This window comes from Epargyreus clarus, unplaced genomic scaffold (genome assembly GCF_041222505.1).
Source record: "Epargyreus clarus isolate Ecla_fem2 unplaced genomic scaffold, WU_Ecla_fem_2.2 ptg000003l, whole genome shotgun sequence".
Lineage (NCBI taxonomy): Eukaryota > Metazoa > Arthropoda > Insecta > Lepidoptera > Hesperiidae > Epargyreus > Epargyreus clarus.
Window position 1 is genome coordinate 8787559 of NW_027332211.1, and position 22798 is coordinate 8810356.

General features: G+C 35.4%; 3 protein-coding genes across 4 annotated transcripts; all 3 read right to left on the bottom strand.

The window, feature by feature from the left end:
• Positions 1-77: 77 nt before the first annotated feature.
• Patj (patj crumbs cell polarity complex component) lies at positions 78-9791 on the bottom strand. The gene is made up of 17 exons (XM_073080955.1): positions 9634-9791; positions 9473-9562; positions 9129-9285; positions 8702-8871; positions 8066-8192; positions 7792-7904; positions 7288-7436; positions 6436-6584; positions 6093-6170; positions 5718-5919; positions 5159-5314; positions 4294-4430; positions 3734-3919; positions 2491-2657; positions 1573-1708; positions 685-851; positions 78-224 (listed from the first exon to the last, which is right to left on the bottom strand). The coding sequence occupies exons 2-17, from the start codon at positions 9560-9562 to the stop codon at positions 78-80; spliced, it is 2331 nt and encodes a 776-aa protein (XP_072937056.1). The 5' UTR covers positions 9634-9791.
• A 5853-nt stretch (positions 9792-15644) lies between these two features.
• LOC140752757 (zinc finger protein 532) lies at positions 15645-19730 on the bottom strand. 2 transcript variants are annotated; one of them, XM_073087114.1, is made up of 4 exons: positions 19449-19730; positions 18417-18554; positions 16482-18339; positions 15645-16033 (listed from the first exon to the last, which is right to left on the bottom strand). In XM_073087114.1, exons 1-3 carry the CDS (start codon positions 19457-19459, stop codon positions 16506-16508), a joined length of 1983 nt encoding a protein of 660 aa, XP_072943215.1. In that variant the 5' UTR covers positions 19460-19730; the 3' UTR covers positions 15645-16033; positions 16482-16505. The 2 variants fall into 2 exon arrangements, with proteins under 2 accessions (XP_072943215.1, XP_072943207.1); XM_073087106.1 differs by having other exon boundaries at positions 15645-18339.
• Positions 19731-20614: 884 nt separating this feature from the next.
• LOC140752772 (cartilage-associated protein) lies at positions 20615-22546 on the bottom strand. The gene has a single exon (XM_073087125.1). The coding sequence runs from the start codon at positions 22070-22072 to the stop codon at positions 20969-20971; it is 1104 nt and encodes a 367-aa protein (XP_072943226.1). The 5' UTR covers positions 22073-22546; the 3' UTR covers positions 20615-20968.
• Between the last annotated feature and the right edge of the window lie 252 nt (positions 22547-22798).

A 22798-nucleotide genomic window follows, 5' to 3' on the forward strand; every position in this document is an offset into this window, starting at 1 on the left:
TTGCGTGCGGTGTGAGAGGTATCCACGCGCGATGCGGCTAGATATCCAGGCTCGTGGTTGCGTGCGGTGTGGCCAGGTTATGCACGGTGCGGCGGCGCGGAGGCGGGCAGCGGCGGCGGCGCGTCGGCGAGCGGCAGCGGCTTGGCGACGCCGATGCGCACGACGCCTCGCGCCGCGCCCTTCAGCGCCGCCACCGCCTGCTCCAGGCTCGCGTCCTCCAGGTTCTAAAATGCATAATGGTTAATAATCATTTTATTAGTTTTTTTCCCTTCAAAATATAATTTAATTAAACTAACAAATTGGGTTCATGATAAAGGAACTATTATATAAATTCAATCACGACATAACAATCTATATAAAAATGTAAAAATGTTATTTTTACGAACTGGTTTTTGTAAAATCTATCCTATGTCAAAAAACACGAAATCAATTTAAGCTTATTTGCAACAGTACCGTGACGTAACATTATTGTCAGAAAGCTTGGGGAATATTGGCAGAGATCGAAAGTATATAAAAAGCGTGTGTTTACTTACGTCAGACGTTACATAAGAAATTGTACTTGTTGACATAATAACATAATTTGTTACAATAATGTATTACATTTAAGCTAATTCCAATCGCGCCAAGACAATTATATAACTTCAAATATATTAAATAGATTAAAAAAACATGTAACATAATGACCTGATCGTTGACAAAGAGCAAGCGATCGCCGGGTATGAGCCGGCCGTCCTGCTGCGCGACGCCGCCGGGCACCAGCGAGCGGATCACCACCAGCGTGTGCGCCGGCCGCAGCGGGTCCTGGTAGTCCAGGATCGAGAAGCCCAGGCCGCGCTCGCCTTTCACCAGCTCTGTGTTACGATAAGCACATGTTTCAGTACGAGTAACAGTCGTGCTTTTTATCAGAACTGTATCAAATATCTATAGAGACTATTACATTCAATGACAAATACAAGTTTGAGAATAAGTTTAATAAAATACACGTTTTTTTATATAATATGGGAGTCGCAGGCGAACATGATGTTCACTTGATGGTAAGCGTTTATTGCTGCCCGTAGACATCTGTAAACAACTCCAGATAAAATCAAATTATTATCAGAGATCGACCACAGATGTGCTGTTACCCTTAGGAACTATAATTCAATGCCTGGGAAAAGTACGTCTCCTTTACTATACCCTTTTAACCAAAAATCAGCATCGTTTTGCTGTAATTAGACAGACCTAGGTGTGGCAGTGGCGCGGCCGGAGTCGAATCAAATAGGGTTCTACCACAAACAAAACCTTTTATAATATTGAAGAAGTAAATGAACAGTTCGTTTAATGATAAGTGGCTACAGCCGGCGCATCTGTAGTCATTAGTATCTGTAGTAGTCATGTAGGTAGAAAGAAGTCTAAACTCCGGTTGCGTTTTTTAGAGATCATGAAGTCCTCTAGGCAGCGCCAAGAATCGTTACCGGGGGGGCTTTAGTGCGGTAAAAGTCCCACATAACGCGTCGTCGCTCCCACGGCGTGTGGTGACTTTGAAAGATTTTTTGCCTCGTCAACAAAGAAGGCAGAAAATGTTATATTTACCGATGATCTGCGGCTCGGAGGACCACATGGCGAGGCCGGTGAGCGGCTCGAGCGAGCGCGAGCGCACCTTGCTGCCGGCGCACAGCGCGCCGCCCTCCTCCGCGCCCGCGCCCGCCAGGCTGCCGTCTGACTTCGCCTGGGAACACACACCGTTGGCGTTATAAGTAACCCGTGACTTATACATGTTTCATGTACATTATCTATGTTCGAGGATATGAAATATTGTATTAAAATATTATAATAAAAAGTAATAACGGCCAAAATTAAGCATTAGCGACAAAAACATGACACTGTTCGACTGAAGTGGTAATTTTGGTAGAGTATTTTTACTAAGATATGGCCCGCGCCAAATTTCTAGTCCGCTCAGAAGTTGTTGCGAGCAGGTGTAGTCAGAGAGCCAATGTGGTCCAAGGTCTTGTAGTTGACAAGTACATACTCCGTAGTAACAGTGTGGCAAACTAACGCAGTTATGTACCCGTGGGCAAGATCGAGCAACAGAGAGTGCCGGCGGGGTCCCGCGCTGTATTCGTCCCGATGATATCTACAATATGCTGTTGCGACGCGACTCATTTATATATTCAGAGCGGACTTTTGGCGCGGTCTCTACTAAGTGATTACTCCATAAATAAAATACTATGTTGTATAAAGATTCACGTAAATGCTTGAATTTATAAACTTGCAGGTATTTACCCTCTTTCATAAAGCAATTTGATGATGCTCAACAGTAGAGGGACGAGTTGTATATACTGACTAGTAGTCCACTCTTCTACTTAGAACTATTTGTTAACCGATTTCAAAAAAAGGAGGTTCTGTAATCGACCGCAATGTATATATGTATGTAAGCTCGTATACCCGCGATTTTGTCAAAAACTACTGATCCAATTTGGATGGAGTTTTGGTTTTTTGAAAGCTTATTACCTTGACAAGAGTGGGCGCAGGCGGCGCCAGTTCGATAGTGGGCGTGGGCGCGGGCTGCGGCGCGGGGCGGGGCCGCGCGCACACCATGCACACCTCGCTCGACAGCTCCTTCAGGATCGACACCACCTCCAGGTGGTTCATACCCAGCAGCCGGTGGCCATTCACCTCTGCAACCGTTACAATGTTGGAATTAAAAAATCAAATTAAATCTATGTTACTTGTGAAACTTGCTAGTTTGGTGCGAAGAAAAAGAGACAAAGATTTGTAAATAATTCCCCGAACTCCTTTTGCACGACTCATGATGCGAAGCATCAGAGAGTGCCTTACGATCGAAAAATTTTTTTCGCTTCATTTTGGCGGCTATTTTTATTATTATAGCCTTGATAGTTCACGGAATCAAGATATTTTGCATACTATTGTCGAGATAATTTAATGGAGATTAATTCCCAAAAATTGATTTACTGCAATAGAATTGGAAAGAAACACCAAAATAGGTCAAAAAATTTTGCAAACTTGTGAAAAAATCCATCATTTGAGTTAAAAAAAATTTAAAAAATTCTAATCGACGATTGTAGGTCACTGAATGCGAATGATTAATTAATTCAGTGTCGTTTAATTGCAATTAATAAAAAACGAAAACTACAAGACTGTATATCTATAGATATTATGTACATTTATTCCACCAGGGGCGCTTGTGCAGTACCTTCTTCCTACTATAGCTGTTTTTTCGGCAATTAATTTTGAACGACTTAAGTTTTTTTTTTTTTTTTATATTTCATAATTAAATGAGCATTATGATGAGTCGTGCACTTTTGGATTTTCCAAATCATTAACTTGCATTGAAATAGGATATGATCGATTACACTGCAAACCTCTCTATTTTAGGGACTCGAAGTCCCGACTTCGGTTCGGAATTTCGGGTCCCTAAACTGGAGTAATGTATGATCGACAAGCGTGCGTTTGCATGCGCGGGTTTGTTGATTCGATGGTAAAACTGAGATTTTGTAAGTTAAGAAGTCTGATACGCGGTTCGTCACGAATTGAAATTTGGCTAGAGCTAAAGTAACTGCTTACTTCGCCTAATGTATCACGAACGACAGGCTGCGAGAGAGACTCGCGTTAACACTAGCGTAAACTCGGCCATCAATCAAGGCTTTTAGATAATTACCGAGCATCTCGTCGCCAGGGCGGAGCACCACGCCCACCACTATCCCACGTCATCACCTGCAGTACATCACGTTACCTAGCAACTCGTCGCCGGGGCGGTGCACGCCGGCGCGGCCTACGGGCCCCTCGGGCAGCACGGAGCGCACGTAGTGGTGCGGCCGCACCTCGCGCCCGCCCTCCACGTCCACCGTGCCCTCCAGCGAGATGCCCAGCCCGCCGCCGCCGCGGACCACCACGCCCACCACTATCTCCACGTCATCACCTGGAATAGCGCAATGCGAAATTAGCACACATAAAAATATTTTCATTAATTAACATATTTCAAAAATGTATGCACGTATGTAATATTTTTTATACAATTAAAAATTCTAACCGAGTAAACGATGTTAAATACTACAGATAATGTATGTGTTACATCGCTATGCAAAACCTTATGCCACGCCAAAAATAACCCCTGATACCACGACCTAATGAAACAGCTAGTTACTACGTTATGGCAACAGTTGAGTTTTTAAGCATCCTAGCCTTTCCTTTTCAATATAATTAAAATTGTATTATTTAATTTGCTATCCTTTAACAATGACAAAACTAAGTTAATATAAAGACATTAAATAAACCTGAATCAAAGATACTTACCCAATATAGCCTGCCACTTGCGTCGTATGGCCTCCTTCTGTTCGTGCGTGCGCGGCATCTCGAAGGCGGGCGGCGGCGGCGTGCGCGGCGGCGTGCGAGGAGGCGTTATCGGGGGTACGTCCTCGGTCGCCTCCAAACTGGACAATAATAGCAATATTTATATTACATGTGCAATATTAGAACACTATTTACATGTACCTATCTCACATGTATATAAAGTACGATGCAGTTAGTAAATCTCAATATCAAAGTAATCTCAAAAATTCACTCAAGGTAAGCTTCCTGCTTTCGTTGAGCGCGTCGACAGCCTGCTTGTTTGCCGGCCAGCGACACGCCCTCCACGGCCACGAGACTTAAACTTTACAGGTATTATAAACTCGGAAGCTTTTTTTTTCGAAATAATAAACAACTTTGCATTTACCTGATATACTGCTCACTAACACGTGGACATTTTTAATGGCATAATTAAGCCAGAAATCTGACATGAAGTCAGCTAGAAATGTGGTACTACCTCTGGACGAGGACGAGGAATAATTGTAATTGCCTTAAGTATAATTCATGTGGTAAATACACCTAATCTTACCAAACCAAAACACAGTATCACTTTGCACTTCTACTATAAGATAGAAATCGATGTCATTTTATTATCCATCCATTTTTTTGCATCCATGCAACTGGGTCGAAATATCGGCAATAAAAAACGCATATCGTGAGTACCCGTTACATAATAAAAATGTCTCAATTCCGCGATAATTTTAGTCTAAAATCAGAAATCGATGTCGCCATGATAACGTCAAACCACTAAGGTTTCGGAGTAACTTTTATGTCCCCTGTATAATTAACGTTCAAATAGCTCAACACTCACGAGTTATGTAAATGCGTCATCTGTATATCGTGGTCGGGGGTGAGCGCGGGCTCGGGGCGGTGCATGTGCAGGAAGGGGTTGTGCGGCGCCGCGGCCGCGCTCTCGCCCGCCGCGATCGCCTGCTGCAGCTGCTCGAACTTTGGCCCGCGGAGGTATCTGTGATGTAATCACAGATTATTTTAATATTGATAATAAAGATAATTTCTATAAGGATAGGAAATTATATAAGATAGGAAACAAGTCTTTCAAATAAATATTTGGCAAGGAATAATTTGTTAATTTTCATTTAAAAAATTGTACAAGTCAATAATTTAATGCTGTTTTGTCAGTTAATATCTAGGATTGCCCAGAAGTCTATAAACTATAAACTAGGTAAGACGTCTCACCACCGTTGCGTTGCCCGCTGTAGTTGTAGCCTCTCCCAGCTGAATATAGAAACGAGTCGCGTCGCAACAGCAAATTGTACATATTAACGGGACGAAGACAACTTGGGACCCCCCGGCACCCGTCCACTTCAGAGCGGACTAGAAGTTTGGCGCGGACTATAACAGAATCTCACCTCTCCAGCTCCAGTGTAACAACATTCCCGCTCTGCTTGAGAGCGTCGACGGCCCGCTGGTTGGACTTGCCGGCCAGCGACACGCCGTCCACGGCCACGATGCGGTCGTTGACGCGCACCTTGCCGCTCGCCGCCGCCGCGCTGCCCGCCGTCACTGACTTCACGAAGATACCAGACAACTCCTCCTTCTCACACACGTAACCTGATGGAAAAAATTTTTTTCCCATGTACCAATATCAAACCAAAACACATCGATATAATTCAAAAAAAAATGAAGCTTTTTTTTATAATTAAAATTTATTAATTAAAATTTAAAAAAGAAATGTCTTAATTACTGTCTTAATGTCTTAAATTCAATTAATATAAATAAATTACCTGCGATAGTAATTCCAAGTCCATTCTCATCTTTCTTCAGCTGGACTGTAAATCTATCAACTTCCGGCGATTCAGCATCTGTAATATAAAAATATTACTGTATTATAAAAAAGAACAACAAATTACATTTTCCAATAAAAATTTAGTAAACGGCAATACCAAAAACAGGTAAAATGTAAATGTTTAGTACCTACATTCAGAATAGATGTATAGTCTGATATATTATGGGCTTGGGCTATCGTGTACTTTTCATATTATGTGTGGAAAATTAAGAATGACATTCTATATGTGAGGATATAAATGAAGAGACAGATTACAAATCATTTCCTGTATTTCTACATACCAGAATCCGGTGGTGGAGTGATGGATGCATCGAAAACAAATCTAGACGCAGCTGTATGTTGCGAGAGCGGCGCCGGTTGGGTGTGGAACACTTGTTCGAATCCCGCGTCTAGCAGATAACGGTCCAATGCTTCTGGACTCGACAGTAGTCTGAAAAGGATATTTTTTAAATAAGTAAAATAGCTGATTGGTAAGAATTGTTCAATCTTAATCCTAATAGTGATGGTCACAGTCACAGGTGACTCTGATTTGTTGTGTGTGTTAATGACTGTAAATAAATGTGTGTTACATACTATAAATTAGTGGCACACCTTTATATTGTAAATGAACGTGTAGACCAACAGTGGAATAAATAAAGATTGAGGATGACAATCTGATGTTAAGTTTTCTTGACTAATAATCTAAACATGTTTTTTTTTTTCTGTACATATTCAAAATAATATTTTTTCTTCCATAAGGTTATTAAGTCTATACAGTCTATTAAGACTATACAGTTTGATGCCATATGTTCCTACATCGTAAATCTATCAATGGCCATTTACACACTAAAAACATAGATTAGTAAAGATTACTCACTCCTAACAAAAAAGTGTACCCAGTTTTGAGAATTGAAATAGTTGCTTAAAAAAGTTTTGGCACGTCTCCGTGTTAAAATGTCCCTAAAATATTTGAAATAATTATTTATTTATTATGTTAATTACGCAGTATTAGTTATTTATTCGTTAATTTTCTCTAAAAATGTTTTTATTTGTCAAGAATTAAAAAAAATAACCTACTAATAAGCCGTTTGTGGCTTCATTCAATTTTAAGGCGACGAAGTAAGAAAAAGAATAAATAAAAAGAGAACATGAACCTAGCGGGCACGATGGGCGCGGCGCTGGCGGAGCGCGCGGCGGGCAGGTGCGCGGGCTCGGCGGCGCGCGCCACCACCAGCCGCACGCGCGAGCCCGACGCGCGCAGCACGCCCGCCACCTGCTCCGACCCCATCTCCATCAGGCTCACCTGAAATACATTCGTTTTAATACCGGCTACTGGTACTCAATAGCAGAAGCAGACTAAGCTTGTTGGACACGGGGACGGAAATGTTGAATGAAGTCTGGAACGGAAAGTTGAATGAGGCCCCCAGTCTAAGTTGAACTAATTTTACAAGCTTTTACAAACGTTTTAAAATGGAACTTGTAGACAGGGCGCTATGTTAATGATATTAAATTCATGTGATACCACAACATATGTTACACACAATAATTTATATGGAAAACTAATTTAAAATATAAAATATAGAGTCAATAAATATAAAATAAAGGGACATAATTTATAGATCTAAAAATATTTTTTTCACTAAACATAAATTACTTACATCCCCAATTTGTAATATGTGATCGCCCGATTTAAGTCTACCATCACGATCGGCGACACCGCCCGCCAATATTGTTTTCACAATAACACCACTTGTTCTTGCTCCGATTATCCCTGAATAAAAATTTTAGAAAATCAAACGAAAGCCAGTAGAAATCAAACGAAAACATATATGTTGCAAACAATGACACAAATGAAAAAAGTTTCGATTTAAGAGCTATGTCTTCAATGTTGAAAATTATTTTTAAATTATTGTTAGAATAGAATTGATTTACCAAATCCGAGCCCAGTGCCATCATTGACTAAGTTGATGATTTCGACTTGAGCCCAGTCGCCGGCTACAATGTTTGTTGACGCAGATGCTAAAGAATCCTCACGTGCCATTTCCAGAATTCCTCGGCTCTGCAACACAATAAATTCAATTATATTTCATTTAAAAACAGAATAATATATAGCACTTCTATGATGTGAAGCAACATGTTAAAAAAAATGCTTAATGTATGGACTATTATTGTAACACAATTCAGTAAATAGGCAACAATTTCATTTTTAAATAACACTTAAGACTTGGGTATATACTTATGCTAAAGAATGTTCAAGTGTGCAGTAAGCACTAACACTGAACAAAAAGTAGAAAACATATTACTTACCAATGAACTACAATTATTATTTTTTAGGCCATATATTTGAGACCAATGCACAGAGTGGGATTGTAACGGTTCAATGATGGACAATAGTAATCACTTAATATCGCATTAAATATTGAACAATCAATATTTGGTACAGTATGCATTGTTCTCAAAATGTTAACATCCAATATCCTTACTGACAAATGAATAAATGATTATGATTATGATCACGCCTCTCAAGTCATTGAAATAAATAGATATAAAAAATAAGTCATTATTTACCTGTTTAGGGGACATATTGGAATTAACGGAGCCATCATCAAGACCAATAATGCGTTCATTGTCAGAGCTGGATCCAAATTCCAGACTGTTTGGTGGTGATACTTGAGGAACTCTCTGTTCTTCTTCACCCTCATGTACATATAAGTTTCTAGCTTGCAAGGCCAAGTCACCTATAAAAACATAGTATAACTTTTATATTACAGAAGCCATTTTCAATTTTAACAGCTTGAAAAGTTAATGTCTGACCAGTTTTTAATGAACATGATAATCATTACCCTTTAATTGATCTATATAATTTTAACTTCATTTTGATCAATATGTATTTGGCATTGTGCACATGCAAGGTCATGTAACTTTTCTTTCTTGACTAATATCATATAATATTATTAAACACATCATTTATAATATTACAAAATAATGTACTTGCCTGCAGGTGTGATGTCAAAGTCACTAGGTATAATAGATGGATGATGAGCCACTTGAGTGGCAAGCATTGCCACAGAGTCATGTAAAGTAGCAATACTCTTCAAAATGGGACTCTCCAGAAGATTAATCAGCATATTCAAGTCATCACTTGTAGCCGCCTACAATTTGAAATGTATGTAAAACACATGATTCATAAAATAACAGAGCAACAGATATGAAACACTAAAGATTCTATTTTGTTTTGTAAACTTAAGTATGTAGAAACAAGGAAATAGATAGGAAAATAACCATTGTTTAAAAAAATCATCAGGTATTGCTTAAATTACTGTATTAAATTACGTATACCTTTAATTTCGGATCATCGCTCTGGTCAACAGCAGTCTTAACACTTTCCAACTGCTGTAGTGCATTAGATATATTCACACCCAGGTGCATCTGATAACAATACATAACATTTTAATTTAATTGTTAATTTAGCAAAATAAGGGAATTAATAGTATACTTACTTTAGCAGTGATATTATTAAAATCCACCACAAAATACCTATAAATTGAATTAAAACACACACAACAAAACCAACAACACAATTTACTTCATAAAATGACAAAGTGACAAACTTGACAATTTCACTTGACAAACCATGACACTTCACAGGCTAGAGATGTATCTGAGATTCCTTATCGATTATCGAACAATCGTTTTTATGGCCCAAAAATGCGAAGTGACGAATCGATCTTAGGGATAAGTAATGGAAAATCCGTATTGGTTTATCAGCTGTAATTACATTTTTAAGTAATTTCTACGGTACCGATAATTAATGACGGCGCCGAAGTTGTGGTATTATTATAGCCGCTTGGGTAAAACTGTACTTTATGATCCGTCGAATTTGATGTTGATTTTTGGGAGGTCATAGTAACTTCCCCTGTGAAGGGGGGGTTACGGAAACCCCCCTTTTTATTTAATGTTTTTTTTTTTTTTAATTTTGAGCTTACCTACGTATTTCATTAGGAATTAAGACTAAAAAATTAGGGGATGTACATGATATTGAAATTGTGGTTTCCGCAATTCCATATTCACAGGTAATGCTCCCGTAGTGCCCACTACCCACCTATATCACTCGCAATTTAAAACTCGACGGGTCATAAAGTACAGTTTAGCTGGTCCACCGCACGTCCGTCACCCGAGCACCGTTATCCCGGCTGCCGATATTTCGAGTAGATCGGTGTGACCGCTAAATCGCCACCGAGATTTTGACGGGCCGATGTGCCGGCAATATAAAACATGTTTGAACTTATCCATACATTGCCGTCACACTCGTGACAGCTGGAACAAACTATTCCGGCGATATCGGTCGCGTTGGACAAACTATCACCATCGCGTCATATTAAAATTGGTCCGAAATAATCTCGTTCTCGGTATCGGCTCGGTGACGGTGGCGGTGGATAAACGGCCATAAGGTCCTAATTTAATTAAATTAACAAATAACTCTTTGCCCAGGGTATAGTCCGCACCAAGCTGCTTGTCCGCTCTGATGTGTTGCCGACGCGATTCATTTCTATATTCAGAGCAGACGTGCAATTTTACGCAGGCTATAATAGTAAAACATAGACATAACAAACTATGTTGTAGCAAGCAAGATGGGACTTCATACCCACCGGTCTCTCATATGCCGCGTATGCGTTTGCAATATGGGGGTTGGGTAGGAATTATTCGGGTCTCGAGGGTACCCTCTTTGCCCGGGTAAATTCTCAAGGGGGTGAATACCCCCCGGATTTTTTTAATATTCTTTCATAATAATATTATTAATAATATCATAATATAATGAGACAACATTAAAATTATACCAACCCCGCTGTTAAGCGGGGGGTACGGGACTCGGTCAAATTACCAAGCTGGTTCCTGATGGTCGGAGGGAGGAACCAACCCTGGGAGCTCCCGCGAAGCGGCCTCCCCTCAGGTGGTCGATCGTGAAGGGGCGCGAATTCCTTTAGGTGGGAGTATCGTACATCGAGCGAGCGAGGCGGGCCACAAACTTCTCCACAGACTGCATTTTTAGGTCGCGCTCCAACACATCGTTCCTGACATAGCGACCAGCCCCCACGATCACTCGCAAGGCCAGGTTCTGCTGCGCCTGGAGACGCTGCCGGTTCGACCTAGAGACCAACGCGTACCATGCCGGCGCCGCGTAAGTGAGTCGGGAATAAATGTAGGTTGTACCAAAATCGCTCATGAAACTGACAATAAATAATCATAGACAATATAACTTAATTGTTTCCGAATAACATTTGTCATTGATATCTTTACGTAAAATATCTATACTTGAAATGATTCGAAACGAAGTGCGATGTGTCGATTCTTTAGGTCTCGATTTTTTTGTGAGTCGATTTATCACATATCGTTTCAAATCGATTCACCAAAAATCGACGCCTAAAGAATTGATTCTCTAAAAATAAAAAGCGATCTTCGATTTATTCAGGGGGGAGGCAATCGAAAAAAAAGAAGGTTGTTAGGATCAAACGATCACTTAATTACGTATCCTTCACCAAAAACGTTTCAACACATTTCTAGGATGAAATATTGATTCACTAAATCTATTCATTACTGGAGATCGATTAAAATAATCGATCTTTTTGGTCGAAAAAAGCAATTCTTCGATTAATCGATCTCGCATCCCTAATTGACATTTGATAATAATTAACGGCGGACCGCGGATTAGAACCAGCAACCAAAGAGAAGGGTATAATAATATAAAACGTTTATGAACTAAAACGAAACGATCTACAACTAAATTTATCTACAGGGACTACACCATTACAACGGCACTTTAAGTTTTATCGCAGTGTACAATATTTACGATCCTAGTGGCCAGGCTGTATTTTATCCGGAAACTTCGTACTATATATGTGATCGTTACTATCTGCGAAAAAAAAATATCTTGAAAGATCATCTGTTCAGCTGATAGTTAATAACAAACCTGCGTAATACCAGATATCAGCATGCCGAATACTAACGAAGGCGAAGTAATTGACCTAACAACTTCATATTATTGTCAGGCTACTCCAAGGAATATAAGGGAAAGTAACATAGTAATAGATTTAGTTAATGATTCATTTGACGGTGAAACTAATTGTTTCACAGATCACATCAGGATCAATACTAAGAAATCGAAGGTTAGTATACAAAGCAATAATTAATACTATACTTTAATTATTCATTATTTCAATTATGTATTAAAATCTAGCAATATAGGGAGTCTTAGAAGCCTATACACTTTTGTAAATGCATGAAATTTGTGAACTTACATAAAATTTTCAATAAGTTTTTTTCATCATGCATAAAACTGCATAAGACTGTTTAAGTTACATGTGAAACAATCTAGCAGGGTCAATATAGAGAATGTTTCTAATATGTGAATAACACTAAAACTCATTTGAAGTCAAAGTTGCTTGCCTCGGAGTAGATTTTTAATATTTTTTGGAGGGTCGTGTTCAGTCGAGTCGGTCGAGTTCATAAGCACTAGAAAACCCCTAAAGGAAGATACTGTCTACACACTTACACATCCTGTGTATATTCAATTAAAAAGAATGTTTAAAATTAATCTTGGATAGGGTGAAAACCATAGTTTAATGACTATTAAGGCTGTATTTGAATGGAGTAAAATGGGTTTAACTATAGAGTACTTGTATAGACAAGTACTCTACAGTTAAACCCATTTATTGGAGTTTCATCTTCACCCCTTTATTTTAAGCTATAATGGCTTATCTTCTGTAATTATCTAATTACAGGATCATGAAGACTGTTCAAATAAAACTTGTGAAAAATCAAGGAAGGCGAAAGCAAAGAAGGTTGGGTTCTGTTCTATTTGCTGGGATGAATTAGGCAAAAACCCACTTGCGTCTACTAAGTGTGGGCATGTATACTGTCTGTCTTGCTTAGAGAAATCTTTGAAAAGCAACAAACACTGCCCAATATGTAGATGCCCGCTGAAAGGACCATCTGCGTACCATCCTCTATACCTGGAATTACATTAAATTAAAAGACAACATATTGAGAGCCATTGTTGAAATGATTAATGGCTTGATGTTTGTGAAGAAAGTGGGAACTACAGTTCTAGACACTACAAGTTTTATTTATTGACGTGAATTTTTGTGGACAAATTGTATCTGATTTTAAATATATTGTGAAGTGATTAGTGCGTGCGTGACACATGTCTGTTGAACATATTGAAGATATTGACATGTTACACATAGTGAAGTTACAAGACTGAAAATGTTTTTAAATAATTACTGAACTATTTCTTATGCTACCTACTGTATAATTTTTAACATAAAATGTAATTGAATATTGACACAAATGATAGTGAATGATAATGTGATTATTTGCTCAAGATTATATTTAGATATATATGTATATTTTAAATAATTTTACTAATACATTAGAAATACCATATTGGAATTAGTTTCAGATTGTACTTTTCAAGTTTCCAACTATGATCAAGTTATGGAAACTGATTTATCAAAAAATATATACAACTCATATTTCTGATAATTAAACCATGTATATATAGAAATCTTCTTTGTTTCATAATATTAGAAAATATTTTAAAAACAAGTAAAATTACTACAATAAAGCTATTACTCTTATCACATCATCATTCAATATCAGATATTATATCAAAGTTTAAATTAGTGTAATAATTATATACCTGTGGATATTAGTCATCAAATGCTTTAAATACTATCTTACTTTGCTGTGAACTACCTACTACAATTTTCTAAAGATAACTTAATAACATACTTAGGAGTGCTGAGTGCTGTGCGTTGCAAGACACAAAATTCTGTGTTGCGTAGGCGTCACCAGTTTTGCCAGTGCGGCACTGCAATGCATGTATGTATGTTGTCTATTATAACATTTCATTGCGTTGCCCTTATGGCTTGGATGCATAACAAGATATTTATCGTTTTAATAATAATAATAAGTATTGATATAATATAAAAGATGATTTTTGTACCGAAATAAGTAGTATACAAATGTAAACTTAGGATATAGTTAAAATTTTTTTACGTAGAAACCTGAAGTCCATTATGTGCATTGCGAAAGGCTCTATATATTTTCGTTCTGAATTTTGCATTGTAATGAAAGATGTTGTCGGTTTCTGATATAGATTCATGCTATATGCGTCCCTTTTTTATTATTATGAAAACTTTTAGTATTTTCTCACACATTCTTTCACCATCAATTAACTCAAAATTAGAAACAGTGGAATGGAGCCCCAAGAAGTATATTGGAACTGTGATGCATAATGGAACATTTCGTTGTCAGATAAAAACGTCCGAAGTCCAGACAATGCCTTAATTGTTTAAAAACTAGAAGCAATAGTTCAAGTCCCATTTGTGGGTTTTTTCACCAAATAAGGTCTTGGGAATTGCTTTCTGCCTTAAGTGCCATTTAAACTCAGGTAGTATTCTGTGCACAATTCTCTTAGTAGAGGTAACCCAAATTGTAAGAGCTTTTGTGTTAATTTCAACATTATAAATATATTTTGCTTTACCTACTAGCACCATTTAAATTCTGCCCCTTTTCTAAGCCAACGTCCAGGGAAAACAAAACACACTAATTAGCGATTGAAAAGATACTCTGCCATAATGGACTTATTATATTGACTAGGAACATAATGTAAAAGTTACCATTATTTATTAAGTATATCACAATGTCAAATTGAATGTGCAACCAAATTGTTATAAATTTTGAAGTAAATGATAAATTTCTTGTTACTTCTGAATATGTGTGTAAGGATGTATCTCATACTATTAAGGTAGTGTTTACTCATCCAGTTAAATATTTGAAAAAGTGATTATTTGCGCATAATGCGTGATGATTATGTATTGACAAGATGTAAGCTGCATCAAATTCTGTCTGTAAAAATTTAATGTAAGGTTGACTTCCCTTCATAGCTGGTCTCATTATAGTATCTACATACTTACATCGAGATTATAATTATTCCTACATATGACACTGTAAGATTCAGGTGTTTTTGATAGTATGTGAGATCACACCGTTTAATATAAAACTTTAAGTTACTTATGTATGTACCTAATAATTTGGCAGTTATATTTATTTAATGTTTGTAGATTATAAAAATAAATTTAATCTTATAATAATAGTTTTTAATTCGCTACATAGCTTTTGGAATATTATGGTTCTTACATTTCATACATTTGAAGATTATAGAATCCTATGTCCTTAGATATGGTGGCCTCACCACAATACTTATTTCTGCCTAATAACAACAGTGTGACGTTCTGTGTGACGTTCCAACCTCAGGTAGGAATGTAATCTTATGTGGGGTTGATTACAAATATCAATGAGTGGCAGAAGCAACTGAGAAAAGTTGCTTCTGCCTTAAAAAAATGAAATGAGCTATTCGATAGTATTTGTTGATAATAAAAAAAGTAACGAGTGTACCTACCCAGGAAATTCATAATTATCTTAGGTACGTTTAAAATATACGAGAAAGTAAAGAAAACGAAGGAGTATATTTTATTTACACTACTAATAATAAGAGAACCTTTAAAATATATACATGTCATATTGTCTATATTAACTTAAACCTATATTAAATACAGGCAAAATTTACAGGATGGGCCATTAATTCGTTTACATTAATAAATCAAATTTAAATAAAAACTTCAATATTCTTAAAAATAATGTGCCCTATTACATATTACATACATATTTAGGGGTGAAAAATTAACGTGTTTCAGAATAACAATATAACATATGTAGAAGTTTGCATCTCAGCTTAGAACCTCTGCAGGCAGCTGGGTGGACAGGAAACAATCGCAGTCTTCAAATTATGGGCGTGGTCAAGTGGTAAGAATATACAACGCATCACCGAGTCTTGCTGTACCTACGGCAAGTTGTTTTGCTCATAATATAAAGGTACATACATTTATTTTAAGAACGTGATAAAATGTAACTATTAACTTGTAAGTATTACTGTAATGAATAATATGTTAAGCGAACGTAACATAATATTGCCTTAGAGTCCTTATTTAGTTATTTAACGACTGTGTATAATATTATCGGTTATATGAAGATATAGTTTTAAAAGTACATAGAGATATAGACTAGTGGGAATGCAAGTTATGCCTATAGTTATAATTAAACCGACGTTAAATAAAGTATCATTAAACATTTTTATTTTGCCATAAGATTCAGAGGTATACTTACTGAAAATATAATATGACATATATATGTATTTAGAATTTAACAAAAAATGGGTATAATGATTATTGAATGAATTATTATTTTGGTGAATTCATTCAATAAAATTATTAACCATACGATATAGGTACCTTATAAAATTTTCCCTGCTTTATTGTTTCTCAGGGCTTACAGCCATATTACTATTCCTCATTAAAAATGCCATTCCATGAACTCTAAAATGTTTCTTAAATTCGGTAGAGTCACTAAATTCTTCTCTACAAATGTTACATTGATTTTCCTTAACAGGAGCACTTTCGTCGATATTATTAGGCGTTTGTAAATTAGCATGTAAGGCACCTTCATTGTAACACTTTTTTTGATCAATGTACTCGTTTACATTATTTATTCCATGTTTTAACAATAGATGGGTTGAAAATGAGCCCTTCGCTATGAAACTTTCCCCACACTCCATACACTGGTACGCCATAAATGGATCCTTATGAGTGATCATATGTGTTTCTAACAACATCTTATTTTCATAGCCTTCACCACATTTGTTACAAACAAAGTCACCTGTATGTGACCCACTTTTAGATGTATTTTTTCCTGATCCTTTCCCTAATTCAGTTACATTGTTAATAACTTTTTTTTCTCGCTTTACTTTCTTACGTTTATTTACGCTGACAATGCCCTTTTTGTACTGATTTATATCTAATTTATTGATGACAATTTTAGCATCTAAACATTTATGTTCATTATGGTATGTAGCATAATGTGTCTTAATCAAAGCCCAATCTAGAATTACTTGAAGTTTGCATATATGACACACTATATACGCCTGAGTCTGTGACATATCATCTCTGTTACAGGTACATGAATGTTGATTCACCGTATCCTTTTTGTTGGAGGAATGCCGAGATATAAAATTATTTAAACAATTCTCGCAGTTTTTGTCGAGGCTGTAACATGACCGGGTTTTTAGATTATAGTATGGAACACTTTCTGTGGGTTCTTGCGAATTTTCCCCATAAATGTTTTTTAAATCTACATCTGAATGTTTAACAATTTGGTGTTGTATTAAACTTTTAGCTAATTTAAAGGTCGCTCCACAAGTCCAGCACGGATAAACATCGTGCACAATTTGTTTTTCGTGAGTTTTTAAATGTCTATCAATTTGATTTGGAATGACTAATCTACCCGGACACATTTCACACTGAAAAAATTCTAGTAGTTTTAAGACTTTGGTCTTGTGCGTTTTAAAATGTTTTAACATATTTGGTAATTTATAACAGGCGACACTACAAGATGAGCATTTGTAAACTTTTTTTAAATGAGTTTTTAAGTGTTTAGCAATTCCATTTGGATGAAATATTTTTGAACAATTTTTCACTAAGCACATAAGTTTAGCAGTAGCTCTCATCATCTTAAAACTCTCACAGTCATGAGAGTAGGGATACACAAGGATCTTATTTCCCAAATGAATACCACATTCTGGGCAATAAAATGGAGGTTCTTTTAAATGGAGCCTTATATGACATTTTAATGCACATTGTGTAAATAATGACATTAGGCATACAGGACATGAGTAAAGAGAGTTGGTATATTCCATATAATGCCTTTCCCTGTCTTTGTAAAAAATGCCTGTATGATAGATATTTTTTTTACAGTCAAAGCAAATAACATTAGACATAGTTTGATCTTCTTTTTGGGCCTCAGTATGTATATCTTGATTTTTGAGGGTGTTGTTGACTGTTGGGGTTGGCAAAGGAACTTCATTTTCACAAGTTGTCCTATTTTGATAATTGAAGTCACTAAGCGGCAGTGGTTCAATTTTTATGTCACTGATATTGATGGTAGCAGTTTTAAATACATGAGATCTAATGTGACATAGTAGATTACATCTATTATAGAAAGTTTTTTCTTCATTACAATATCTGCATACATATGTGATCTTCAAAGACTTGCGGTTGACATGATATTCATAACTGGATTTGATGATGAATCTGAAACAAATGTTTTAAATAGTAATAACAATTTAACAGAATAGATTTTATTCATTTTAAATAAAACATATTATTACCTGTCACCACAATCTGTGCATGAAAAAAATTGACGTCCATCTGTCCGTACTGGCAGTGTGTAATTTGGAATAGCTTTAGTGAACAATAAATTCTTGATGCTTATTTTCTCGTCCATTGTGCCAAACAAATTATTTCTCCTGAAATGCATTATGTTGTATTTATTAATATAAGATGTCATGTAAGAAATACTATTAGGTGATGCAAATATATATAACATAACTAGTTACATAAGAAATATATCAAAATAATAGAAAATAAATCTAAAACGAATCCATATACCTAAGTCAGTTTGCTAACATTAATTAACTAGCGTCACATAAAATAATAACTGAACATTTAATTAACTTGTCCAACGTGAGAAATATAATGGTATTATGCCAGCTGTTAACAAATTATAATATCATGGACACTAAAAATAAGAATCGTAAGGTAATGGAATCTTATGCACCTACATCTTGCACTAAGAAAAGTTATATGATCAGTCTATCGTAGATAGAGCATTTGGGCATCAATGACATTTTGAATAGTCACTGCGGCCAAGAGTTTCCTTAACCATAAATACAGACAGGATTGCAATCCTACCGAAGGTGAAAAACTGACCGGTTCGAACACTAAGATGTGTGTTGGAACACCTCATATATAAAGATATAGGCTTGGTCCATCAAACCAGAATGTAGGAGTGAGATTTCTTTTATACATTTTTATCTTTGAGATCAAATAATTGTTGTTATGTTTTTAATGATATATTTTGTAGTATGCTGGATAAGAAAATTTACATGGGGTGTTCCAGCACATTCTTTAGGTATATTAATGCCCAAACTAATTGATACTTGATCATAATACATCATTGACCTGCAGTGTCTTAAATTGTTAATATTTGTATACGTACGTTAGTGCATAAAAACGTATTATAAATATCCTCCATTATAACATGTAAATTTTATCTTAACTTATCAAGTATGGTAGTAACAGAGAATTTAATAAAAATTGCTAATTTTAATTAATTTATTTTTATATAAAAATATACATACCTCCTAGGCATACTTCTTAAATATGGCAACACCCCTGGCAACGAATTAATGACAGCAGCCTGCAGCCTTTACGAGGCATTTATTGCATTACAGGAAGTAACAGAATATGAATCGTACCTTCACTTCATTTCAAATAGTCAACATCTTATAAACATACATGGCAAAACTATTATATTATAATAACAAAAAGGAAACTTCGCCCTCTAGTGAACAAACGTAATCTAAGACTATAAAGAAAGGGGAGGGGTATAGTGTCGCCAAACGTAATGGTTTTATACTTATTGGTGTCGCCAATGCTAAAAATCACTATTTTTAACGATTATTTTTACTTTTAACATATTTAATAAACAAATAAATTATTTACAAGAACAATTTTATCAATTCAAATAAAAGTTAATATCGTAATCATCGATATATTACTAATTTGATCGTAAAACAATCCAAATTTCCAATTGTCAATACCGGCGGATTTTTCGGCACCGATTGTTTAAAATCGATTTTATTCGTCGTAACAAACTGAAATAGTCAATTATATACAATAATTAAAAACAATCAAAATATATATAATACAATCCAAATATATATTCGTATTATTCCAAATAGTCTATATCAATATATATATTCAGATTTGTTACAGATGTTTACTACATATTTTTCATTTGAATTCTTAGAGTAGTTAAATTTTGTGATATAATTTAAAATAAAATCACCTATAACAAACGAATTTAAGTAATAAGCAGTAAGAAATATCTTCGTTTTATGTAAATGTATAAGTACTCGATCTTTGCATAATGTAATCGATTTTAACATTAATCGATTTTTGGTATATTTTATGAAATTTTATCGTTTCTACAATTATCATTAATTCAAACTTGCTTTCAAATAATTTTAAAATAATTATATTAATACAATTTATTAATTCATCATTAACTTAGTTAATTTATGATTTAAAATTCCATAATAAGATTATCGTCTATACTACTGAAATGAATTATTTTGTTTCGTGTGGCAATTATTAGATACATACTGCAATAGAAAAACGTAAGAGATTCAATTCGAATGTTAATATTACTTTTTGAGTTGATAGCTAATCATTGGGGACTATGATTATGTAATATCAATTAAAATGGGTCTCGAATATGTTTTAAAGCAATAAATAGCCATGATGTATTAAATTGAGGGAATTTAATTCAAACAAGTATTATAAAAATATAAAAAAGAATTATTAAAAAATCTTATCAACTATGATAAATGCTTTGGTTTTTATAAGGAACTTACAATATTACATAAGTATTTGGTATATAAAGTTTAGAAATAGGTATGCTTAGTTAATATATCACACTAATTTCACATGTGGTTACAATTTTGATATAGCCACTTTATATTATATATTAGCAAAGTTATACAAAATAAAACTTATGTTACTTAAGAAACATCTTATAGGTAAAGTAAAGTATTTGAATAAGTATTTAATTAGATTTTATATATTATGATTCTGGCAATTATAACAAATTCATATTTCAAATGATTTCATTGGTATTTGTCTTATCAGTATTATCATTTCCTTGAAGAAAAAAATTCAATAGCTTTTTTTCATATTGATCTCTTTTCAAATAATAAGCAATGTCTGATCTTTCTACGAAAGAATCTTTATCTACAAGACTTTCATATATAAGCTTGTTTTCTAACATATCTTCATCAGTGGGTAGCAGTTTAAGAAAGCTAGATACAGTTTTAGCTGCATCCTGAATTCTATCCAAATGATAATAACTTATTTGTAGATAATTAAGTACATCAGACAAATACTGAACTCCAGATTCATATTGTGGCTTTAATTCATCTTGACATTTTTGCCGACATATCAAAAGAGATGCCATATAGTTTGAAATTGTTATGGCAAATTCCGGTGATGCTTCCTGTTCAGGCTGCCTCTCACATTCAGCACGACAAGTGTTCTCCCAAGTGAGATAACCAGTTAGTGATTCCTCTAAATTTGCTACTGTCTCGCCCCATTTCTTCTGTTGATATGCTTTGAGACCAAGCTGGTACAAAACTTTGTAGTCTTCACTTTCAAGATCAATTACTTCCTTGGCATCAACTTCTGGCTGTTCGACATAGTATTCCACATTATTTTTCATTGTTTCTTCATGAGGATTTGCTAGGTAGTAGGTGTAGGCTGCAGAGGCAGCCTTGGGCAAGGCATACATTTGGAAGTAGCATATGTGTAGATATTCATAAGGCTTCTTTGTCTGTAGGTTATCAATGACAGAATCAGATACATTGCCATAGATGTGAACATCATTAAAACCTTGAGTCTGACACTTTGTTAAACAATCTCGCATATTAAAGAACATTTCAAATATATGCAAGTCCTCCATACTTTCTTTTATTGTTGGTTCAAAATTATGTGATTTACACTTGAGTCTACAGTTGACAATTATTGACTTGTAAAGTTTGTACAAATGTAATGACTCTTCGAATTGCACTATGCACTCCGACCATCTTTCCTGGTTGTAGGCTTTTACACCTCTATCATACGTTTTATCCAACGATGCAAACTTAAGTGAACTGCACATTGAAATGCTGCACATAAATAGAATTATCAACTTTAAATATGTCGCCATTCTTTATTGCTTATCTATATAATAAAAAATGTATATTTTTCAATTTTATTAAACGGTTATTTTTGACTGCCCCAATAAAGCTGAGCTAACTTGATTTTCTTAACTGAGAATTGGGATTCACTTTCGGGAACACTAGAAAAGAGTAATGTTATCACTAGGAGAGGATCGAAACAACGCTCTTATTTATAGAGATTCATATTTAGATCGTACTGAATCCAAACTAGACAATTAATTAAAAGAAATAAAATTATTTTCTATACAACGTTAATACACAAGGAACGTGTAAACTGATATACAAGTATCAGATACAACGTCACCGGAAGATAGAATGGGAATATAGAACACGCGGCACGCTGTAGATATATACAGAATGTTTATGTGAACTAATGACCTGCGGCTGTAAAACGTATCACTATGTACAATGACCTCGTTTTAAAATAATAAACTTCAACCGCCATCTAAAATTCTTAGATCGAATTGACGGCTGTCAATGTCAATATAAAAATTGAATTGGACACAAAATTGACAAATGACGCTGTTATAGTCAACTGTTAAAATTACTAGTAAAAAGATAGATTTTTAAATTCATCGAATTGAAGTTTTATAAATCGATTCACAAAAAAAATGAGAATCGATTTACAAAAATCGATCTAGGTAAATCTAGAATCGATTGTACAAAAATCGATCTCCTCTATGGCCTCTATGGACCTAGGGGACTTTAAAATA

Bases quoted from the DNA above. Each gene is read 5' to 3' on its own strand.
- Patj (XM_073080955.1), bottom strand. From the start codon at position 9,562: ATGCACCTGGGTGTGAATATATCTAATGCACTACAGCAGTTGGAAAGT. The intron at 5,920-6,092 runs GTAATTTATTTA...TTTTTCCATCAG, and splicing joins ACTTGGAATTACTATCGCAG to GTTACGTGTGTGAGAAGGAG. The intron at 852-1,572 runs GTAAATATAACA...ATCGTAACACAG, and splicing joins CTCCGAGCCGCAGATCATCG to AGCTGGTGAAAGGCGAGCGC.
- LOC140752757 (XM_073087114.1), bottom strand. The intron at 18,340-18,416 runs GTAATAATATGT...CATTTGTTTCAG, and splicing joins TGCACAGATTGTGGTGACAG to ATTCATCATCAAATCCAGTT.
- LOC140752772 (XM_073087125.1), bottom strand. From the start codon at position 22,072: ATGGCGACATATTTAAAGTTGATAATTCTATTTATGTGCAGCATTTCA.